This window comes from Podarcis cretensis (assembly GCF_951804945.1).
Source record: "Podarcis cretensis genome assembly, chromosome: 3".
NCBI lineage: Eukaryota > Metazoa > Chordata > Lepidosauria > Squamata > Lacertidae > Podarcis > Podarcis cretensis.
The window spans coordinates 16801228-16817705 of NC_137172.1; the positions used below are offsets into that span (position 1 = coordinate 16801228).

Here is a 16478-nt window from a genome sequence, read left to right on the forward strand (position 1 = left end):
CAGTTACCATATTTTTCACTCCATAAGACGCACCTGACCATAAGACGCACCTAGTTTTTATTTTATTTTATTTTTTTAAATAATTTTTATTAACTGGCCAATCACATCAAATTAAATCACATCATATAAATTCCGAATTACAAAGCCAAATTTTTAAACTTTGTTGGGGGAACCCATACTTCAAGATCCAAAGGGGGATTCAGATCATCTTATTACTGCGTTAATGTCCCAATCAGTCCCAATCAGTCCAAACAAAGTTCATAATTCTATCCAGTCTTATCTTGGTGTTGCCACATCATATCTTGTTCGTATAATTTCTCTTTTTCCTTTACGATCTCTTCTGTTAGTCTCCTTAAGCCGATAGCAAGTGTAATAATCCTGTGTGGATTTCCCGTTGCTCCACTAAGTCCAGATGGTTTCCATATATCTCCTTCGTAGATAACATCACTTTTTCCATCGTAAATTTTGGCATTTGTCGCTCTTAAGTCCCACCAAGGAGTTGATTCACGATGTGTAAACAACTCTATTTCTCTCTTTCTCCTCCCAGACCCAAGAGCTCCCACAATGCCTCACAAAATGGCGAACGGCATTTTTTCCTGACTGCGTCACTCCAAAACTCTTAGCTTTCCAGCTTCATCTTGAAACATTGCTTTGGATCGAAAGTTTATCTCCACACAGCCTTAAATCCACAGCTTAAGTCCTTAATTTCTGACTCATTAGGGGAGGGGGATTCTTGTTAAGTCACATAAAAAGGTAGAGGCAGGTTTTTTCCCCCCCTCCCCCCTCAGTCATTACCGTATCTTGACGTTCTTCTCGTATTTTATTGTTGTCTTGTTATCAGAGATCTCTTCTGTCAGCAGTATTTACTCCCCTTTTTCCTTGATGTATGTGCAATTAATCACGTCCAAATTTGTTCCTTTTAAAGATCATTGCAACCAGCGGCGCGAATCGGGGACGGCGTCGAGGAGCGCCGAAAATCCCACAGGAGGGCTTTGTGCCTAGTGCCCCCACCCCCACAAATTCGGGGGTGGTATAGGGCACAGCAGGCAAGGGCCGTCCCCCCCATAATCCTGGGGGGGTTAAGGAGGCTAATTACCCCCATCATAGCCTCCAAATTACCTCATGTGGGTCGGAGAGATGTTATTGTCAGCCACCTAGTGGCCCCCCCAAGACGCACCTAGTTTTTAGAGGAGGAAAACAAGAAAAAAATATTCTGAACGAAACAGTAGATGTATGATTTTTGTGGTTCATGCGGTGGCCACAGACATGTGATTTGACAGTGAGTTTGGGGTAGCCCAATGCAAAAATCCTGAGGATCCATGTGGATCCGTGCTTTGTAACCACGTTTTTGCGCCACTGCGGCCCCACGAAACAGTGGATGCGTGATTTTTTGGTCAGACTATAGCCATGGACATGTTATGTGATCTGATGGTGAATTTGGGGTGACCCAATGCAAAAATCCTGAGGATCCATGTACTTTTACCACCCCCTTCCCAGGCAGCCTCCTTTATCGCTAGTGTCCCTTATCTCCCTCCTGGTCGCTTGCCGATCAGCTGCTCAGTGGCTTTGTTTCAACACCCCCTTCCCTCTTTCTAAAAAAAAGCATGATCTGCTTTTTGCCCCTGGGCAATTCAGCTCCAGGGACCACACATTCGCTCCATAAGGCGCACAGACATTTCCCCTTACTTTTTAGGAGGAAAAAAGTGTGTCTTATGGAGCAAAAAATACGGTACTTATACTGTTAAAACCCTTTTGCCAGACTGCCCTTATATTTTATGCCACCCCTATTGAGACTTACCAATGCTGTTAACTGAGGACTTTTGTTGAAGCCCCTGTCTCAACCCTCGCTGACCTCCCAGAGATCTGTTTCTGCGATATTGTCCTGGAATCTTCCTTTGGTTCTCTTACCAGACATTCCAAACGTCCTCTCACTTCATCTCCCTCACTTGCCCAAGCCAAGAGATTCAGCTACCTAAGCAAAACTTTGGCCACCAAGCCACTCTTGCCTTCCTTTCAGGTCTCCTTTCTTCTTCCTTGATCATCTGCTATTGTTGTCTCCTTCTGGCTGTCCACCACAGACACCAAGCCCCAACCAACACGGACTGACCCAGACTGACTAGCACCCAGCCTTATATGCCCCACCCTGTCTAGCCCCCAACCAATCACATGGTCTAACTAAATGTTCTAAACCTGCAACCACCAATCAGAATAGACATACCCTCTGTCTTTCTTTTGCATACTCAGAGTTCCATCTCCAACTGCTCCTCAGCTGTCAGTTAAAGTCCTCCAGTGATAGTTAAACCAACTCTCACCTGACTAAACAGAAGACATCCCCCCATATCACATTACAAAACAAATTACATTAACGAAACAAATAGCCATTATAACAGTAGTTCAAATAAGCAGGATATATTCAAGGGGTCCTGTGACGGCACCATGTGGGCTAGTCCTCTTAAAGAAACACTTCTTTAATCTGAGAGGGTCAATCGCAAAGTGCAAGAATTATTGAAATTATTCCCATTCTATTAAAGCAGAAAGGTTAATAGTTAAGGTGCTCTCATGCTTGAGTGGACTACAAACTTTAGATGCAGTGTATACTACATAGAATGAACCCAAGGGTATAAACATAAAGTCAAAGAACCAACTAGGTGAAACTGTGGACTAAAAACAGCATTTGAGTAGGTAGAGAACAGTAAATTAGCAAAAGATTGAAGACAGGGAAGAAAAGGTGGGGTGGGGAATGTCAAAGGTGAGAATCCTGATTAACCATGCTCTTTTTATGGCCTTCTGACAGAACCACCACAGGCCCCTTTTATAGTTTTCTGCCACCTCTACCCTCCTCCAGATGTTGAACTGCAAGTTCCATAGCCCCAGGCACCGGGGCAAATAAACAAGAACTGTAGTCTATGATATCTGGAGGACACCATAATGATTGCCACGTATCTGGAATGGTGCTACCACATCCTCATCGAACCCTCCAGGTGTACAACAGACTAATCGTGTGAGGTGACAAAGACCTTGCCTAAGGCCACCAGACACAGCTGCCTCTAATTCAAACCCAGCTCTTTCAACTCCAAATGCAGTATTTGGACAAAAAATAGGTTTAAAATAACTGAAGGTTCCCTGCTCCGGCTAGGGCCTGCAGAAAGGCCATCCCTCAAAAGAGTCCCTACCTACCTTGCCTTGCAAGTTTGCTCTGTAAAGGTAAAGGTAAAGGTACCCCTGCCCGTACGGGCCAGTCTTGACAGACTCTGGGGTTGTGCGCCCATCTCACTTAAGAGGCCAGCGCTGTCCGGAGACACTTCCGGGTCACGTGGCCAGCGTGACATCGCTGCTCTGGCCAGAGCCAGAGCCAGAGCCGCACACGGAAACGCCGTTTACCTTCCCGCTGGTAAGCGGTCCCTATTTATCTACTTGCACCCGGAGGTGCTTTCGAACTGCTAGGTTGCTCTGTAGGTTCCGATAAAAAGTGTGAATGTTGACCCTTCTTAATCATTCCAAGAAATAAGGATGGTTTAACTAAAACAGCAGGAAGCCAGCAAGTTTATAAGCAAACAATAGAAAATGCTTGGCTGTAAAGACATTTCCAAGAGGAGTGGAGAAGTTTGCAGCAACCCATTGTACACCATCTCTTCATCAATTGATGAAGGTTCATGCATGTAAACATGCTTTTTTAGGGCATTTGAGACAAGGGCTAGAATCTGCTATCTCCATTTATGCTGAGTAGGCTTGTGGAAATCAACTCTGTATTCCAACCTCCTCGTTAGGAAGCAACCATTCTGCTTGCCTTTCTTTGCATATGCAAATCTGTCCCTCCATTGAAGTGAGTGGGAGAGCCCCTACCAATACACAAGCACATCGGGTGTGAGGCTGGTGGGCTGGAGTTGATACATCATGTGCTTTTCGTTCATTTTATCAAAAGCAGAACAAATAATTGATGGATTTCCTGGAAGGACAGTTTTGGAATTTGAATATTAATGCTGTTAATCTCACCCTTGATGGAACGGTTTATAGTTTGATTACAGGTCAGTATTTGTGTGCCTTGTCCTCATGTGTCCATCTAAAACTCCAAATAGAGGGTTGTGTCTAACATTGGCATAGACAGTTGAAATTAATGGACATTACTAATTCCAGTCTATTATTTTCAATGTGTTTAACAACTCAGCTGGATACAACCCAAGGGAATGACATTGTGCTCTTGAGTGTTTCTCATTATGTCTATTTAAATATACTTTTAAGCAATCAGGAACATCTCTCTCTAATGATAAAGCACTGTCCTGCATAAAACGTCACATGCAGACATTCCCACTTTGCAATGCAACTTTGTTTATATGGCCTAAAAACCCAACCTAGTAATTAACGTACTGCAAAGATGGCATTTCTTCAGACAAGAGTGGGCTGGAGTAGCAGAACTGGATCATTAATGAAGATCTCTGACTTAACCAAAATGGTCCATTGCTTGCAAAATAAATGTTGTTTGTCACTCTCATAGCACTTTCAAAACTTTTGAGATTTTGAGTTTGTGTATGTGTGTGTTTGATATACTACTGTCAATCTCTTGTGCTCTCAAAATTATTAAAAGTCACACAGCCATCCATTGTAGTTGCTCTTTATTTCCGTATGCATTGTACAGAACTATTGCATTACACGGACACAGTGCTGACTGTGAATGGACGTTGGGTGGGATTCAGCAGGGCTTTTTTTTTTTTTAAAAGGAGTGCCAGCATAATCTCCAGTAGTTCTGCTAGTTTGGTTTTCATATAACGGGCACCTGTACATCAAAATATTCTTAACAGGGTGGCTTATCCTAATGAGAAGAATGGAGAAAAGGATTTGAGGGGAAAGGGCATCCAGTGAAGTCTATTGGAAGATTAGGACGTATATAGGGTTGCCATTATGTCCTCTTTTTCCAGGACACATCCTCATTTTCATGGGTATGTAAAATGAGTCTCATCATAGTGATCCATAGTTAAAAGTACAAGTCGGCAAATGTGTCCTCTTTTTTGTTCTTCAAAATATGGCAACCCTATATAGAAGGAAGTCCTTCTTCACACACTGCATAGTTAAATTGTGGACTTGGCTGCCTTGAAAAGAAACTAACAACAATTTAATGAGGGTCCTTCAATAGCAACCACTCATGATGGCTATATACTACATCCAGTATCAGGCTTCCGAAATCCAGCTGATGGGGAACACCAGCAGGAAAGGTTTGTTTCATTCATGTCCTGCTTGAAGGAAATGAGCAATAGAGATGGCTTGACCCTGTTGCATTATCTACCCCCACCTCTCAAACTCCTCTATATGTTTAAGTATGATCTGCCATTTAATATATCTGACCAAGTATGCTCGTGTCCAGAAAATCTTGGGCCACAATAAATGTTAGCCCTTAGTAGTGTCATCAGGCTCAGAAACAGAGCCCAAGATGTGTGTGTGTCATCACTAACTTTTCCTGGAGTGTACACTTTGGTAGGAATTCAACAGAGTATTAAATCCTCAATTACATAGCTCTGCCACCAGGGGACGGATCATTACTGAACACAGAAGTATTCCATTTTGCTTGCAGCTCTTTGTAAACAGATAGCAGTCAACGGGAGGTCACAAGACTTGCAACAGAACTAACAAATATGGACAGACTAGCTACATACGAACGAATTGCATGTCAACGCAAATTAAGAATGGATAAATATGAAGAAATCTGGAAGGAATACTTGAGCGATAAAGCAGACAGTGGTGGGAAGTAAGGGGAGGAGAGGTGGGGAAATATTGTTTAAAAGGTGTAGTTATAGGTATATCAGTACTCAAATCTGATTTGTTAAATTGTGTTATTAGTGTTATTGTGGTTTTTGTTGTATGTGGTTTTTGTGGTGGTTGTTTGTATTGAAAAAACTGATTAAACAAATTTTTAAAAAACTAACAAATCCAGAAGCTTCTTTTCACATACTTCAAGAAAACTAGGTTTCTGGTAAATGTTAGCTGTGTCAGTATATCCAAACGATATACCCTTGTCTCAAGCAACCGTTGTGAAAGGGAGAGGTGTAGGGACTTCCCCAAACTGCAGTTCCCAAGATTCCTTGGAGGCAGCCATGAAAAAGTAAGATAGGAACATAAGAAGCTGCCTTATATTGAATCAGACTCTTGGTCTGTTTAGCTCAGATTTCAAGCAGAGGATATTTCCAGCCCCACCTCCCCAAAGCTATGCTGTGGTGTAAGATGCTCCTTGGGCAGTATGTTTAAAGCTGCAACACAAGTGGACAAATGTGGGTACCAATAAAGATTATGATTGTAGGACACTTCACAATGTAAAGTGCTACAGAAATTATAACGAACAGCTAAACACATGGACCGCAATCCACAATTTCAAAGGACAAGAGAGGAAGTCACTCAGCAAATGGAGAATAGAAAAACTCGCAACCCTACATTCATATTGAAAATTGGTTGCCAAACATCACAGTATATATACCAACTCTACGAAACAGAAATCCGAAGTCCATTGTAAGTACGGAGCACATGAGTTTGTCAGACTTGGGGCAGTGATGAATCACATGCTGCTGGCAACTTAGTACTTTTCTGCTGCTCAGGGGAGCTTTGAAAGAAATAAGTTCTATCTCTGTTCTGCCATTAGCCCCAGACAAATCACAATGGGCAGGATCTAATATTTCCTTGAGTAGTCAGAAGGTATTTCTGCTTGCCTCTTTGCCCCAGATCCCCATCCATACCCAGCTGCACCCTCCCCCCCAAATCCCGCCCCCACATCCACAGCATTTGAGAGGGTTCCTTAACCTGTAACCCCAAAGGCTGAAGCAGAAAGTCCAGTTATAAGCAAAATTCCATGCACAATTATTTAGAACCCATCCAATATGCCACCATTTTAAATTCTACGTGTCTTTTTGATAGTATTTTCCTTGGCAGATCCAGAAGCCCATAATTTTTATTTTATTTTTTTAAAAAAGGCTACTACTACAAAAATTCTTAAGTAATTTGTTTTATTAAAACTACACACTTTTTAGATAAACATTTCCATTTCAATGTGTATCACTGGCCTAATAATTGGAACATATGTCTCGGGATAAACAGCACTGATACATGCGCTGGAATCTAATTTTTGTTGCATGGGAGGAGGTGACATTTCCACATTGGTTTGTACTTTTACCGACACTAAGGTGGGCGATAGCAGCAGCGGCGTTACATGGAACATTCTGTTTGCTTCGACAAGAAAGGCAAAGTTAAGTGTTTCTGTCCTTGTTAGTGTAGTAAACCAAAGCACATGGAATGTAGGAGGGAAGAGATGGGATTGTATATGTGGCACAATTTGCTCAGAGGTTATGGTGAATCAAAATCTTGGTAGATCTCACTACAGCAGAAAGTCTCACTGCAAAGAACAAGCTACTGTCTGCTTTGGAAGTATGATAATCTCTAAAATACAACTCTTTGATGCATGCAAAACCAGAGTATTCCATATACAGACAATATTAGCAAACACTGCTCTCTAATACACTTCAGGCTGAATAATTCACTTCTGAACACTAATATCTAAGACTACTAGGCCAAATGCTTGTATGTTTGTGGAATGAAACAGTTCAGGGCCAATGACACAAAACCTGGAGCTACTGTAAATCAGTCTGTTAGGACCCAACAGCTAAACTGCCCCTGGCCCTCTGATTCCTACTCACAATGTCTCAAATTGTCTGCCATGCCATGCCTGCATGAATGGTGGACTGAGAATCCTGAAGAAGAGCATGCTGAACTCGCGTCTGGTTTAAGCAGAAGCCCTGATACAAGTGAGATGGGGAAGGAATGGCAGTTTTCAGTTAAGAGCCATGGTGAACTGCAAGTCATCAGAACTCTTAAGGTATTGCACTATGTAGCATCTCCTTTAAACACCTCCAAAAGGTTACTAAAGTGGTCTTTACTGTCTTCTTCTCAATATGGATGGATTAATGCATTTTTTAAAAAAAAAATCTGTAAATTCAACAACATAATGGCTAAATGTGTCAATTTTTTACACATCAAAAATGGACTCCAGCAGCCATAATGAGACCGAATCATCATGAGGTATATAAGGCCAAGGCCAATAAGGGAAAGGAATATGAATTTTAGATTCAGCATTTGTTACTATTAATTTACTATCGTGCTGCCTGCTAAAATTTCGATTCAGGCCAGGACTGTTTTGCTACAACTAAATAAAAAGAAAAATAAGTATTTGTTCCTGGCATGTGCCAACTGAAGGAAACATTCAAGGCTGGTCAGGAAGTTTTCATACACCTCTAGCTTTTAATTAATATATATATGCCAAACTAAATATTTTATGCAAAAAAAGAATTTTGTTTTCACTTTTGATGCCTTTGCTTGGTCTGAAAAAAATTAGGACTTTCAAATATAATTGCTAATATTTTGCTGTTAAGGAAAGTAAGAGCAAATGTTTTATTGCCAGTGAAAACCAACGCAATTTACCAGATGAGAACTTCAGGTTAAAGTATTTTGATGTAATTTCTCTCACAGAAAACTTTTGACCAGCTTTAATGTACCTGAGTATTATTATTTTTTAAGGAAATGAAAGGGCTGTAGGGGTATGAAGGATCATGATTATGAAAAATGATACCAATTTTCTCATCCCCAAAGTGCTTATATGTCTCTAGAGGAGACTGGAAGACATCTTCATCACAGCAGGAAAAAAAATCTCCACCCATTCTTGACAAAGTATAGACACCTTCTATTTACTGAAGGAGTCTTTCAAACAACTTTTGAGGGTGCAATTTGTATTCAATACATCTCACATCACCCATTGAACCTGTACATCTAAATAAAATGGTTTGGAGACAAGAAAGAATCTTAAAATCAAAGGAAGAAAGAATCTTAAAGAGGATGTTTCTGTATATGAGGTATAATAAAGATTTTTATATATTATCTATATGTGGGAGACAACTAAGAAACTTCAAAGCAAGGCAACAGAGAAAGAGAAGCTTAGTCACTATTAAATAGTTGCCTCATTTTAAAGGAGAAACATCCTTCATTGCATTCTGAAATGTTTTCTTGAAAGCATCCTGATCTCTTGAAAGTTCTCAAATGAATTTCAGAACCAAACAACCATATTCAGCAACTCTGCAGTTGACAAGGTTAGGGAAACTCCTCACTGAACTAAATTCTATTAAAAGAGCAACCTGCAACTCAGGTAAACTAGATGCAGCACTGAAATATTATAGCAGTTAACATTTTTAAAGACAATTGCAGTTCATTTGCGTTTCCGAGTGCAAGGGTTTTTTGTGTTCTAAAAAGCTGTTGCGGCCGAACAGACACTTGTAGGAATGTTCATAACTTCTGAAAGGTTTTTGCCAAGTCCTTCTTGTGCTTGAACTTAGTTGTTTTGATTTGTTTGGTTCTCTTGTTCTTTAGAAGGGGCTTGTGGGGAGAGGGAGAGAGACAAGCCAGCTACATTCTTTTCTTCGTATCTCTATCGCCCCAGAGGCTGGGTTTCCAAGTGTATGCATTAAGACTGAAGCAGGAATCTGTGACTTATTCAGTGTCTAGGTTTAAAAGAATGGCAGACCTTTTCTTGTAGATGACAACTTAAGTCAACCATGCAGTTAGTCCTCAGTGACGATGCTCATGTCCCAATTTTCCCAGGAATTCCCTAAGAGGGAAAAATACACACACAGACACATATGTATCAGCAGTGTCAGTTGTTTTGGTACTTCAACTTCATCCATTTTCTTCCCACCTGCCCTTCTGAGGCCAGTAGATTTCAGAACTCCGGTCAACTTAAGTTTTCCCACTTAGATACTCTTAAATGCCCTACATTGCAGAGCAATCGCTCTCTTTCAAAGATGGGATCATGATATTTAAAAAACAAGCACAACAGATGAAGGGACACAAACATACACATAGTCTTACCAAGCTGTCAAACTTGAAATTATGTTTGTAGCTGTTTTTGTTTTTATTTACATTAGTTTTCTATGTCTTAACTGTTTTACAAAAAACTTTTAATAAAAATCTTAACACAAAAAAGCCCTTGAGGTTCTGGGGTGCAGCCTTTTTTTGCTTATTCACATGTCAACCCCCCTTATACATTTAAAGCAAGGGTGTGTTGCTTTTGACAGGGGTGATGAGAGAAGATGTATGAATATAATGTCAAAAGGATGCATAGGGAGTGAAACTTGCCCTGCCTTAGGAACGCAGCACCCTGAGTTTCAGACTTGGCTCTTTCCCAGCCCTACTTCTAAGATACTAAGGATTGTTTTTATGATATGTTTGTAAGTCACTCTGATGTACATGCAGCAGGCTATTCATCAATTAACTGCAACAATGGACCTTTTCATACAAAGCATGTGCTCTACTACCAAGCTTCCTTCCTTTCCCCTCTCCTGTACCTGCTCAGATACTGGATGTGAACCAGGGTGAGAAAGAAGCGCCCCAAGTGAAGTGACAGATCAAAAGGAGGCAAGACAAGAGGGCAGGAGGGGGACGGATTGGCCACTCTCACCCACACACCCATTTTTATGCAAAACCCAAACCTGCCATCCTTCCTTGCTTTAAATGCATTGTAAAAAGAGGAGACACGCAAACATGCATGACTGCACCAATCATATTTCATTTGGCCCTCAGTCTCACCCAAGTCATTTGGAAAATGTTGCCAATTTAATCAGCAGTTACTAGCAATGATGTGCTTTTGTGCTTGGGTCCTACAATAAACCTCTGGGGTAAAGTGGAAAACAAAGGAAATTATTCCAGAATAAGCACACGCACACACACACCCTTTATGTTGTACAGCTCAATTGCATCTGCCTGTGCAAACAGCAGAACACAGATTATGAGTGACCCTTTTAATTACCGCAATATTCGAGGTAGTTCTGGGCTCTTGTAGATGTATTTATGCCTGTAGCCTAGGTCTGTGTGAAATGGAACGAACTGTACTTTGTAATCACGGAAGCTCCGAGATGGGGCAGCAATGTTGTATAGCTGTAAAAGACATTTCAAAACAAATGCAAGTTAATGAAATGGATAGCCCCTCAATACAGAGCAGTGACAACGTCTATTTCTGTAACTATATTAGATGTAGCTAATTAAGCACCAGTTACTGCACGGCAATTTCTGTGCCCAAGAAACAATCATACTTACTTCATGTCAGCTGGTTATATCACGCTTTGACCATTCTGTTCTACTTGAAACTGGGTAGTTACAAGAACGCTGAAGGGGCAAAGTCTCAAAGTACTTTTCAAATGTGACTTTATGGATTGAAGGAGAGATCAGAACCCACAGGTTTGTGATATGTGGATCTGTGATATGTGAAGTTGCACATCTGTTGCTCAGAAATCTTTTTAAAAAGAGCTTTGAGTTTTAAGCAGCAATGGAAACTCTTCCAATGTTGTATAACAATGAACATGCACAAAGTTCAGTTGTTCATGACTTGTGTACACAAATATATGCAACATGGGCCTCTTGAACAGGTGTTTTCCAAGGGAGGAAACCCATGTTATCTTTTCTAAACAAAGATTTGACTGTGGAGCCTGATCTTTTTCTGACACATGCTGTGGAGAGTCAAACTGATTCTCAAGTGAAAGTCCACTTGAAGGATAGGTATTTACTGTATTTTTTGCTCTATAAGACTCACTTTTTCCCTCCTAAAAAGTAAGGGGAAATGTGTGTGCGTCCTATGGAGTGAATGCAGGCTGCGCAGCTATCCCAGAAGCCAGAACAGCAAGAGGGATTGCTGCTTTCACTGCGCAGCGATCCCTCTTGCTGTTCTGGCTTCTGAGATTCAGAATATTTTTTCCCTTGTTTTCCTCCTCCAAAAACTAGGTGCATCTTGTGGTCTGGTGCGTCTTATAGAGTGAAAAATACGGTATGTCAGATGCTTATGTACCACTTAATCGTTTGTATGTGTGAACAGTATACATAAAAACAAACTTTAAAACTGCTTTATCATAAAACTGAATGCTGCTGGAACAAGGAACTTTTATTGAGGTTTGGTCCCATTACATTAAAGACATGGCTTCTAGTAGCTGCAAGTCATGCATCTGAGCCATGGGGGACTACCAACAGAGACTCTCACAAAGCCTCTGTGACTGGGACATGGGATCTGGGATCTGGCAGTCCTTAAGTTGTCCTGGACCAAAGCTGATAAGGACCTTCGTAAAATTAATAGAAGAACCTTGGAACCTTGTCTGGGCAGCTTTTAAGTACCAGAGTTAGTTAGTCCTGGTGATAGTTTGTCCCCATCAAGAGTCCAGCTGCAGCAATTTGTACCAGCAAAACCTAGTTCCAAACTCATCCTATTTTTGTTTTGCATCACACTGTTCCTGAAGGGATAATGTCCTTGTCTGTCAGATAAAGAGGCGATTTCCATGAAGTCTGAGCCCTCAGAGAGCTGGCTTAAGAGCTTCTCACCCTAGACATGGGATAGCTACCACCCCCTCAAGACTGAAGCACAAACTGGGCAGCAGAAATTACTCAAGATTAATTAGTGCAGAGTACAAAAGTTGCAGTCATGTATATGCAGCATTATTTTTGGCACCTCCCTTTCGCTGCCGCCTCTTAGGAGCCAACTATGCCCAGCAACTTTAGGAGCCATCTGTGCGGAGCCCTGTGAGCACCATACAGAGAAACAAAATTTGCTTCAGGGCAGCTAATTTTTGTTTGTTTGTTTGTTTTTTCTTTCTTTTTTTCTGTTTTATTAAATTTGCTTAGTAACATAAAATTATTATATATATTCTATAAAACAAAGAATACAGAACAAAATTCATTCATACTACAATGCCTAACTACATAACATTAATATATATGGTTTCTGGAAAAAAGGCTTACATAACAAAATCAATTCAAAATACCATGCGGTTTACTTTTTTTTTTTTTCCTCCCTCCCCACTCCAGCCCTCCCCCCCCCCCGTCAGGCCTTCCTTCTTCATATCTTTATCCATGTACACAGTCTGTTCATTCGAGCTTGTATGTTAGGGTTGGCTTCCCCTCTTTCTATTCATTTCCTGTAAAATGCCCATTTATTTGTGATTCTTTGGCATTTATTTTCCCACCTATCCTCTGCCACTATCTGTGTGAATATTTCTGATTGTACGTATTCAAAAACATAATCATTCCATTTTTCCATATTCCATTTGGCCTTTTCTTTCCATCCCAAAGCAATAACTGGCATTCCAGGTAGAATCATAATCTTGTACAACTCTTGCTTATTACTCTTTACTTTGTTATTTCCCAGTATTCCCGAAAATAACAAATCCCTATTAACTTCTATTTTATTTGAAATAATCCAGAAATTACCTTTATAATCTTTTGCCAATATTATAATCTTTTGCCAATACAGGGCAGCTAAATGATGGACTGTTCTGGATTGTGGCAAAGGAAAGCACAGGAAAGGAAATAAAAAGGAGGTTCATACAAAGCCAGATTCTGCTCACAGTTCTGTTCTGGTTAGCCCAGGCCCTGGCCCAGGGCTGAATTTCACATTCCATGCAAATGTGTATAGAACAGAACCATAAAGGCTGCTACTCCTTGAAGGGAAAAGCAGTTTTGCCAGTAGCTTGCCGAAAGGGAGCTGCAGTGTAAAAGCAGCAGGCAAGGAAAATGTTAGGCACTATGAAAATAGCTTCCATCCAAAGCTGTTTTTATCTAAACCAGTCACAGGGTTTAGGGTTAGTTTGGTCCATGGAACCTGGAATTAAACATGGCCCTCTCTACTGTACACCGAAGAGCTCTCCAGGTTTTTTGTAAGAGTTTTTATGGTTTTCTAGAAACAAAACAGAGAATCTGTTACAAACCATATGGACAACAGAAAGTATATTTTTGGTCATATAAACATGTACTGATAGAAACACTTGTTTCATTATCAGGCCAACAAACTTCACTGAAGTTGGGAGAAACAGGCGATTTGAGTCCTTCTGTTTGGGAGTTAATAAAATAGATAAACTGAAACCAAGCCATCTCGAACATGTCATTTGTAGTTTCTCCTCTAGTCACTTGGCACTTTGAGGTTGCTCTCCCAGTTCTAATTCATTCAGGATATTTACGAGCAGAGATGGGGGGGGGAGCTTAAGGTAAGGAAACACACCTTTTTTCCAAGATGAAATGGTACTACAGGATCATCTTCAGCATGAAGAATTAGCAGAGAGCAAGAAATATGCTTCACGCTGTAAAAAAAACCACAACATTAATATGAATTTTTAGAAGTCCACCAATTCAGAATATCTACAGCTTAAGTCTGTGTAACGCAGAACAAGAAGTTTTATTTAAAATAATAAAAAAAATTCTGGTTAAAAATGAAGTAGGCCTTATAGATCCCAACTTTCTAAGTCAACAAGTTCTATAAACAAAAATTTCTGTAATGAAGGCAGCAAAACAGCTGGACTGTAGAAGCTATCCAGTGAGCTTGAGATTGTCACATGCCTACTAGGCAGAAGTTATGGGTGTACTTGGTGAAATTAGCTCCTGGCACTAAGTTGCACAATTTGATCCCTTGAAACCAAGGTAGCTGACCTAGAGAAGCTGGTTGAAGTGGACTAAGCCTTCAGGGATGAGACAGCAGCTTCTGATTCTCAGGATTTAGAAACCTATCAGGAAAAGCCTCAGTCAGAAAGACAAAGACAAAGAACATTCAAGAGATTTACTTACTTCTCATCATTTGCAAACTTAATTCCACTCGATGTGATGGGATCAAGGAAGAACCAATCAAATCCTGGGAAATATCTATAAATCTGAAAAAAAAAGTTCACAAGTATGTGAGTGATAAGAGTATTGAAGTTTCTTTAGAAGATTTTGGCTATTTCTGAACAATTAAAAAAATACCAAACCCTAAATTGACTATAGTCACACAGGTAGTCACAATGCAGATACAGGTAGGAACAGGTAGGAACAGGTAGAACAATCAGCGGCGTAGCGTGGGTTGTCAGCACCCGGGGCAAGGCAAGTAATTTGCGCCCCCTAACCCGGGGCAAGGCAAGTAATTTGCGCCCCTAACCCCTAACCTGCCGCCGCTGCCAGCTTCTTCTTGCTGCTGCCTGGGCTGGGGTATTTACGGTAAGGTAGCCACGGCGGCGGCAGCGGGTCCGTGTCAGGTGATCTGAGGCGAGTTGCCGCTGGCGCTGCCGCCCAAACGACGCCGCTTGCCCGGAGGAGGAGGAGGGCAGAGAGGCGAGGAAAATGCAACATGGCCCAGCAGCCGCAGCGGCGGCGGGGCTGTGAGGAGGGGCTGCCTGGCACGCCCTCCGCGGCCCTGACGCGCAGGGACCGTGGCGAGCGCTGAGAGCCACTGCCTGCCAGACGCCTTCAGCCCGGACGCGCGCACAGCTCGTCGGTTCCGCGAGACATGGGGCTCTGCTACAGCCTGCGCCCGAGGCTCTTCGGCGACTCTGGAGGCGGCGAGCGTGGGCCCCCCCCAGATGTTGCGCCCAGTGCGGCCAGCCCCCCTGCACCCCCCACGCTATGCCACTGAGAACAATGCAGACTGTGGAAGCATTTTTTAAAAATTAAATGTGCTGCAACCATCAGAAGGTGATGGTTTTAAAATCTTCAATTAAATTACTTTAAAAAAAGGTGCAATCTGTTCTATTACTTAATATTTCTGTGAATGGTTTAGACTGAAAAGTTGGTCATAATATCAACAGCTTGCACACATTAGCTCAGTTCTTATCAGGGAGGAGAAGGTGGGGCCAAATGTATTGAGAAGACATATTTACACCCTGCTCTTTGCGCTTGAACAGCTCATTCGTATAATAGAAAAAAAGGGAATATCAGTTCTCCATTGGATGCCAATTCAGGAGTTGCTTCAATGAAGAAGTGGGAAGCAAATAGGAAAGCGGACTTCAATTCTTCCTTTCAAGAGAAGGACTGATGCCACCTCATTCCCTGGTGATCATTTCCTGTTGAGGAGTATTTTGATGAGGACAGAAGAGATGCATCAAGCTAAACAGCCAATTTTTTTAAAAAAAAAAATGGGTTAGAGTAATTGGGGAGGATGAAGGTTTCTTCTCCAATCCTAGCTTTTCAATCTAGTTCTAATATTTGACACACTATGCTAGGAGGACTCTCCTTTTCACTCCTCCCTCATTAGTGGAAAACACTCACATATTAGAAAGGAAGACTTCAGCAAGCAGCTTACATTTTCCCCAGCCAACAAGTGAAGCACCAACAATTACTCCTCACAGGGATATTAGTGCAAATGGCACCAGGCGTTCCCAGGATGTATGGCTCTTCACAGGCTCAGCAAGGCCTTCTTTAGAAAATATATATACCTGGAGGGTGTAGCTTACACCCGTTTACATTTCAGAGTAACCTCAAAACAATGATGGTTTATAAGACCCAGTTGCAGGCATACAAGATGCATTTAGAGCTCCTTGATAGATTATCCCAGCTTTGCGAGTCAGTATGAAAAACCGAGAAGTGCAATACCCCATCTTCTGAGTGCTGATGCATATTACCTTTAATTTCTACACTATCTCTTAATAACATCGGAATCAAAGCTTCAATTTTACTGTACT

At 41.4% G+C, this 16478-nt stretch overlaps 1 protein-coding gene across 2 annotated transcripts in view; it reads right to left on the bottom strand.

Moving 5' to 3' along the window:
- Window positions 1-6966: 6966 nt before the first annotated feature.
- ABHD12 (abhydrolase domain containing 12, lysophospholipase) overlaps window positions 6967-16478 on the bottom strand; it is a 33272-nt gene continuing 23760 nt past the window's right edge. For both annotated transcript variants that reach the window (XM_079968900.1, XM_079968901.1), the window contains exons 10-13: window positions 14614-14696; window positions 14054-14132; window positions 10826-10953; window positions 6967-9628 (exon numbers count right to left, since the gene is read on the bottom strand). In XM_079968900.1, coding sequence (XP_079825026.1) covers window positions 9589-9628; window positions 10826-10953; window positions 14054-14132; window positions 14614-14696 — 330 coding nt within the window. In that variant the 3' untranslated portion in view covers window positions 6967-9588. The remainder of the gene's footprint in view (window positions 9629-10825; window positions 10954-14053; window positions 14133-14613; window positions 14697-16478) is intronic.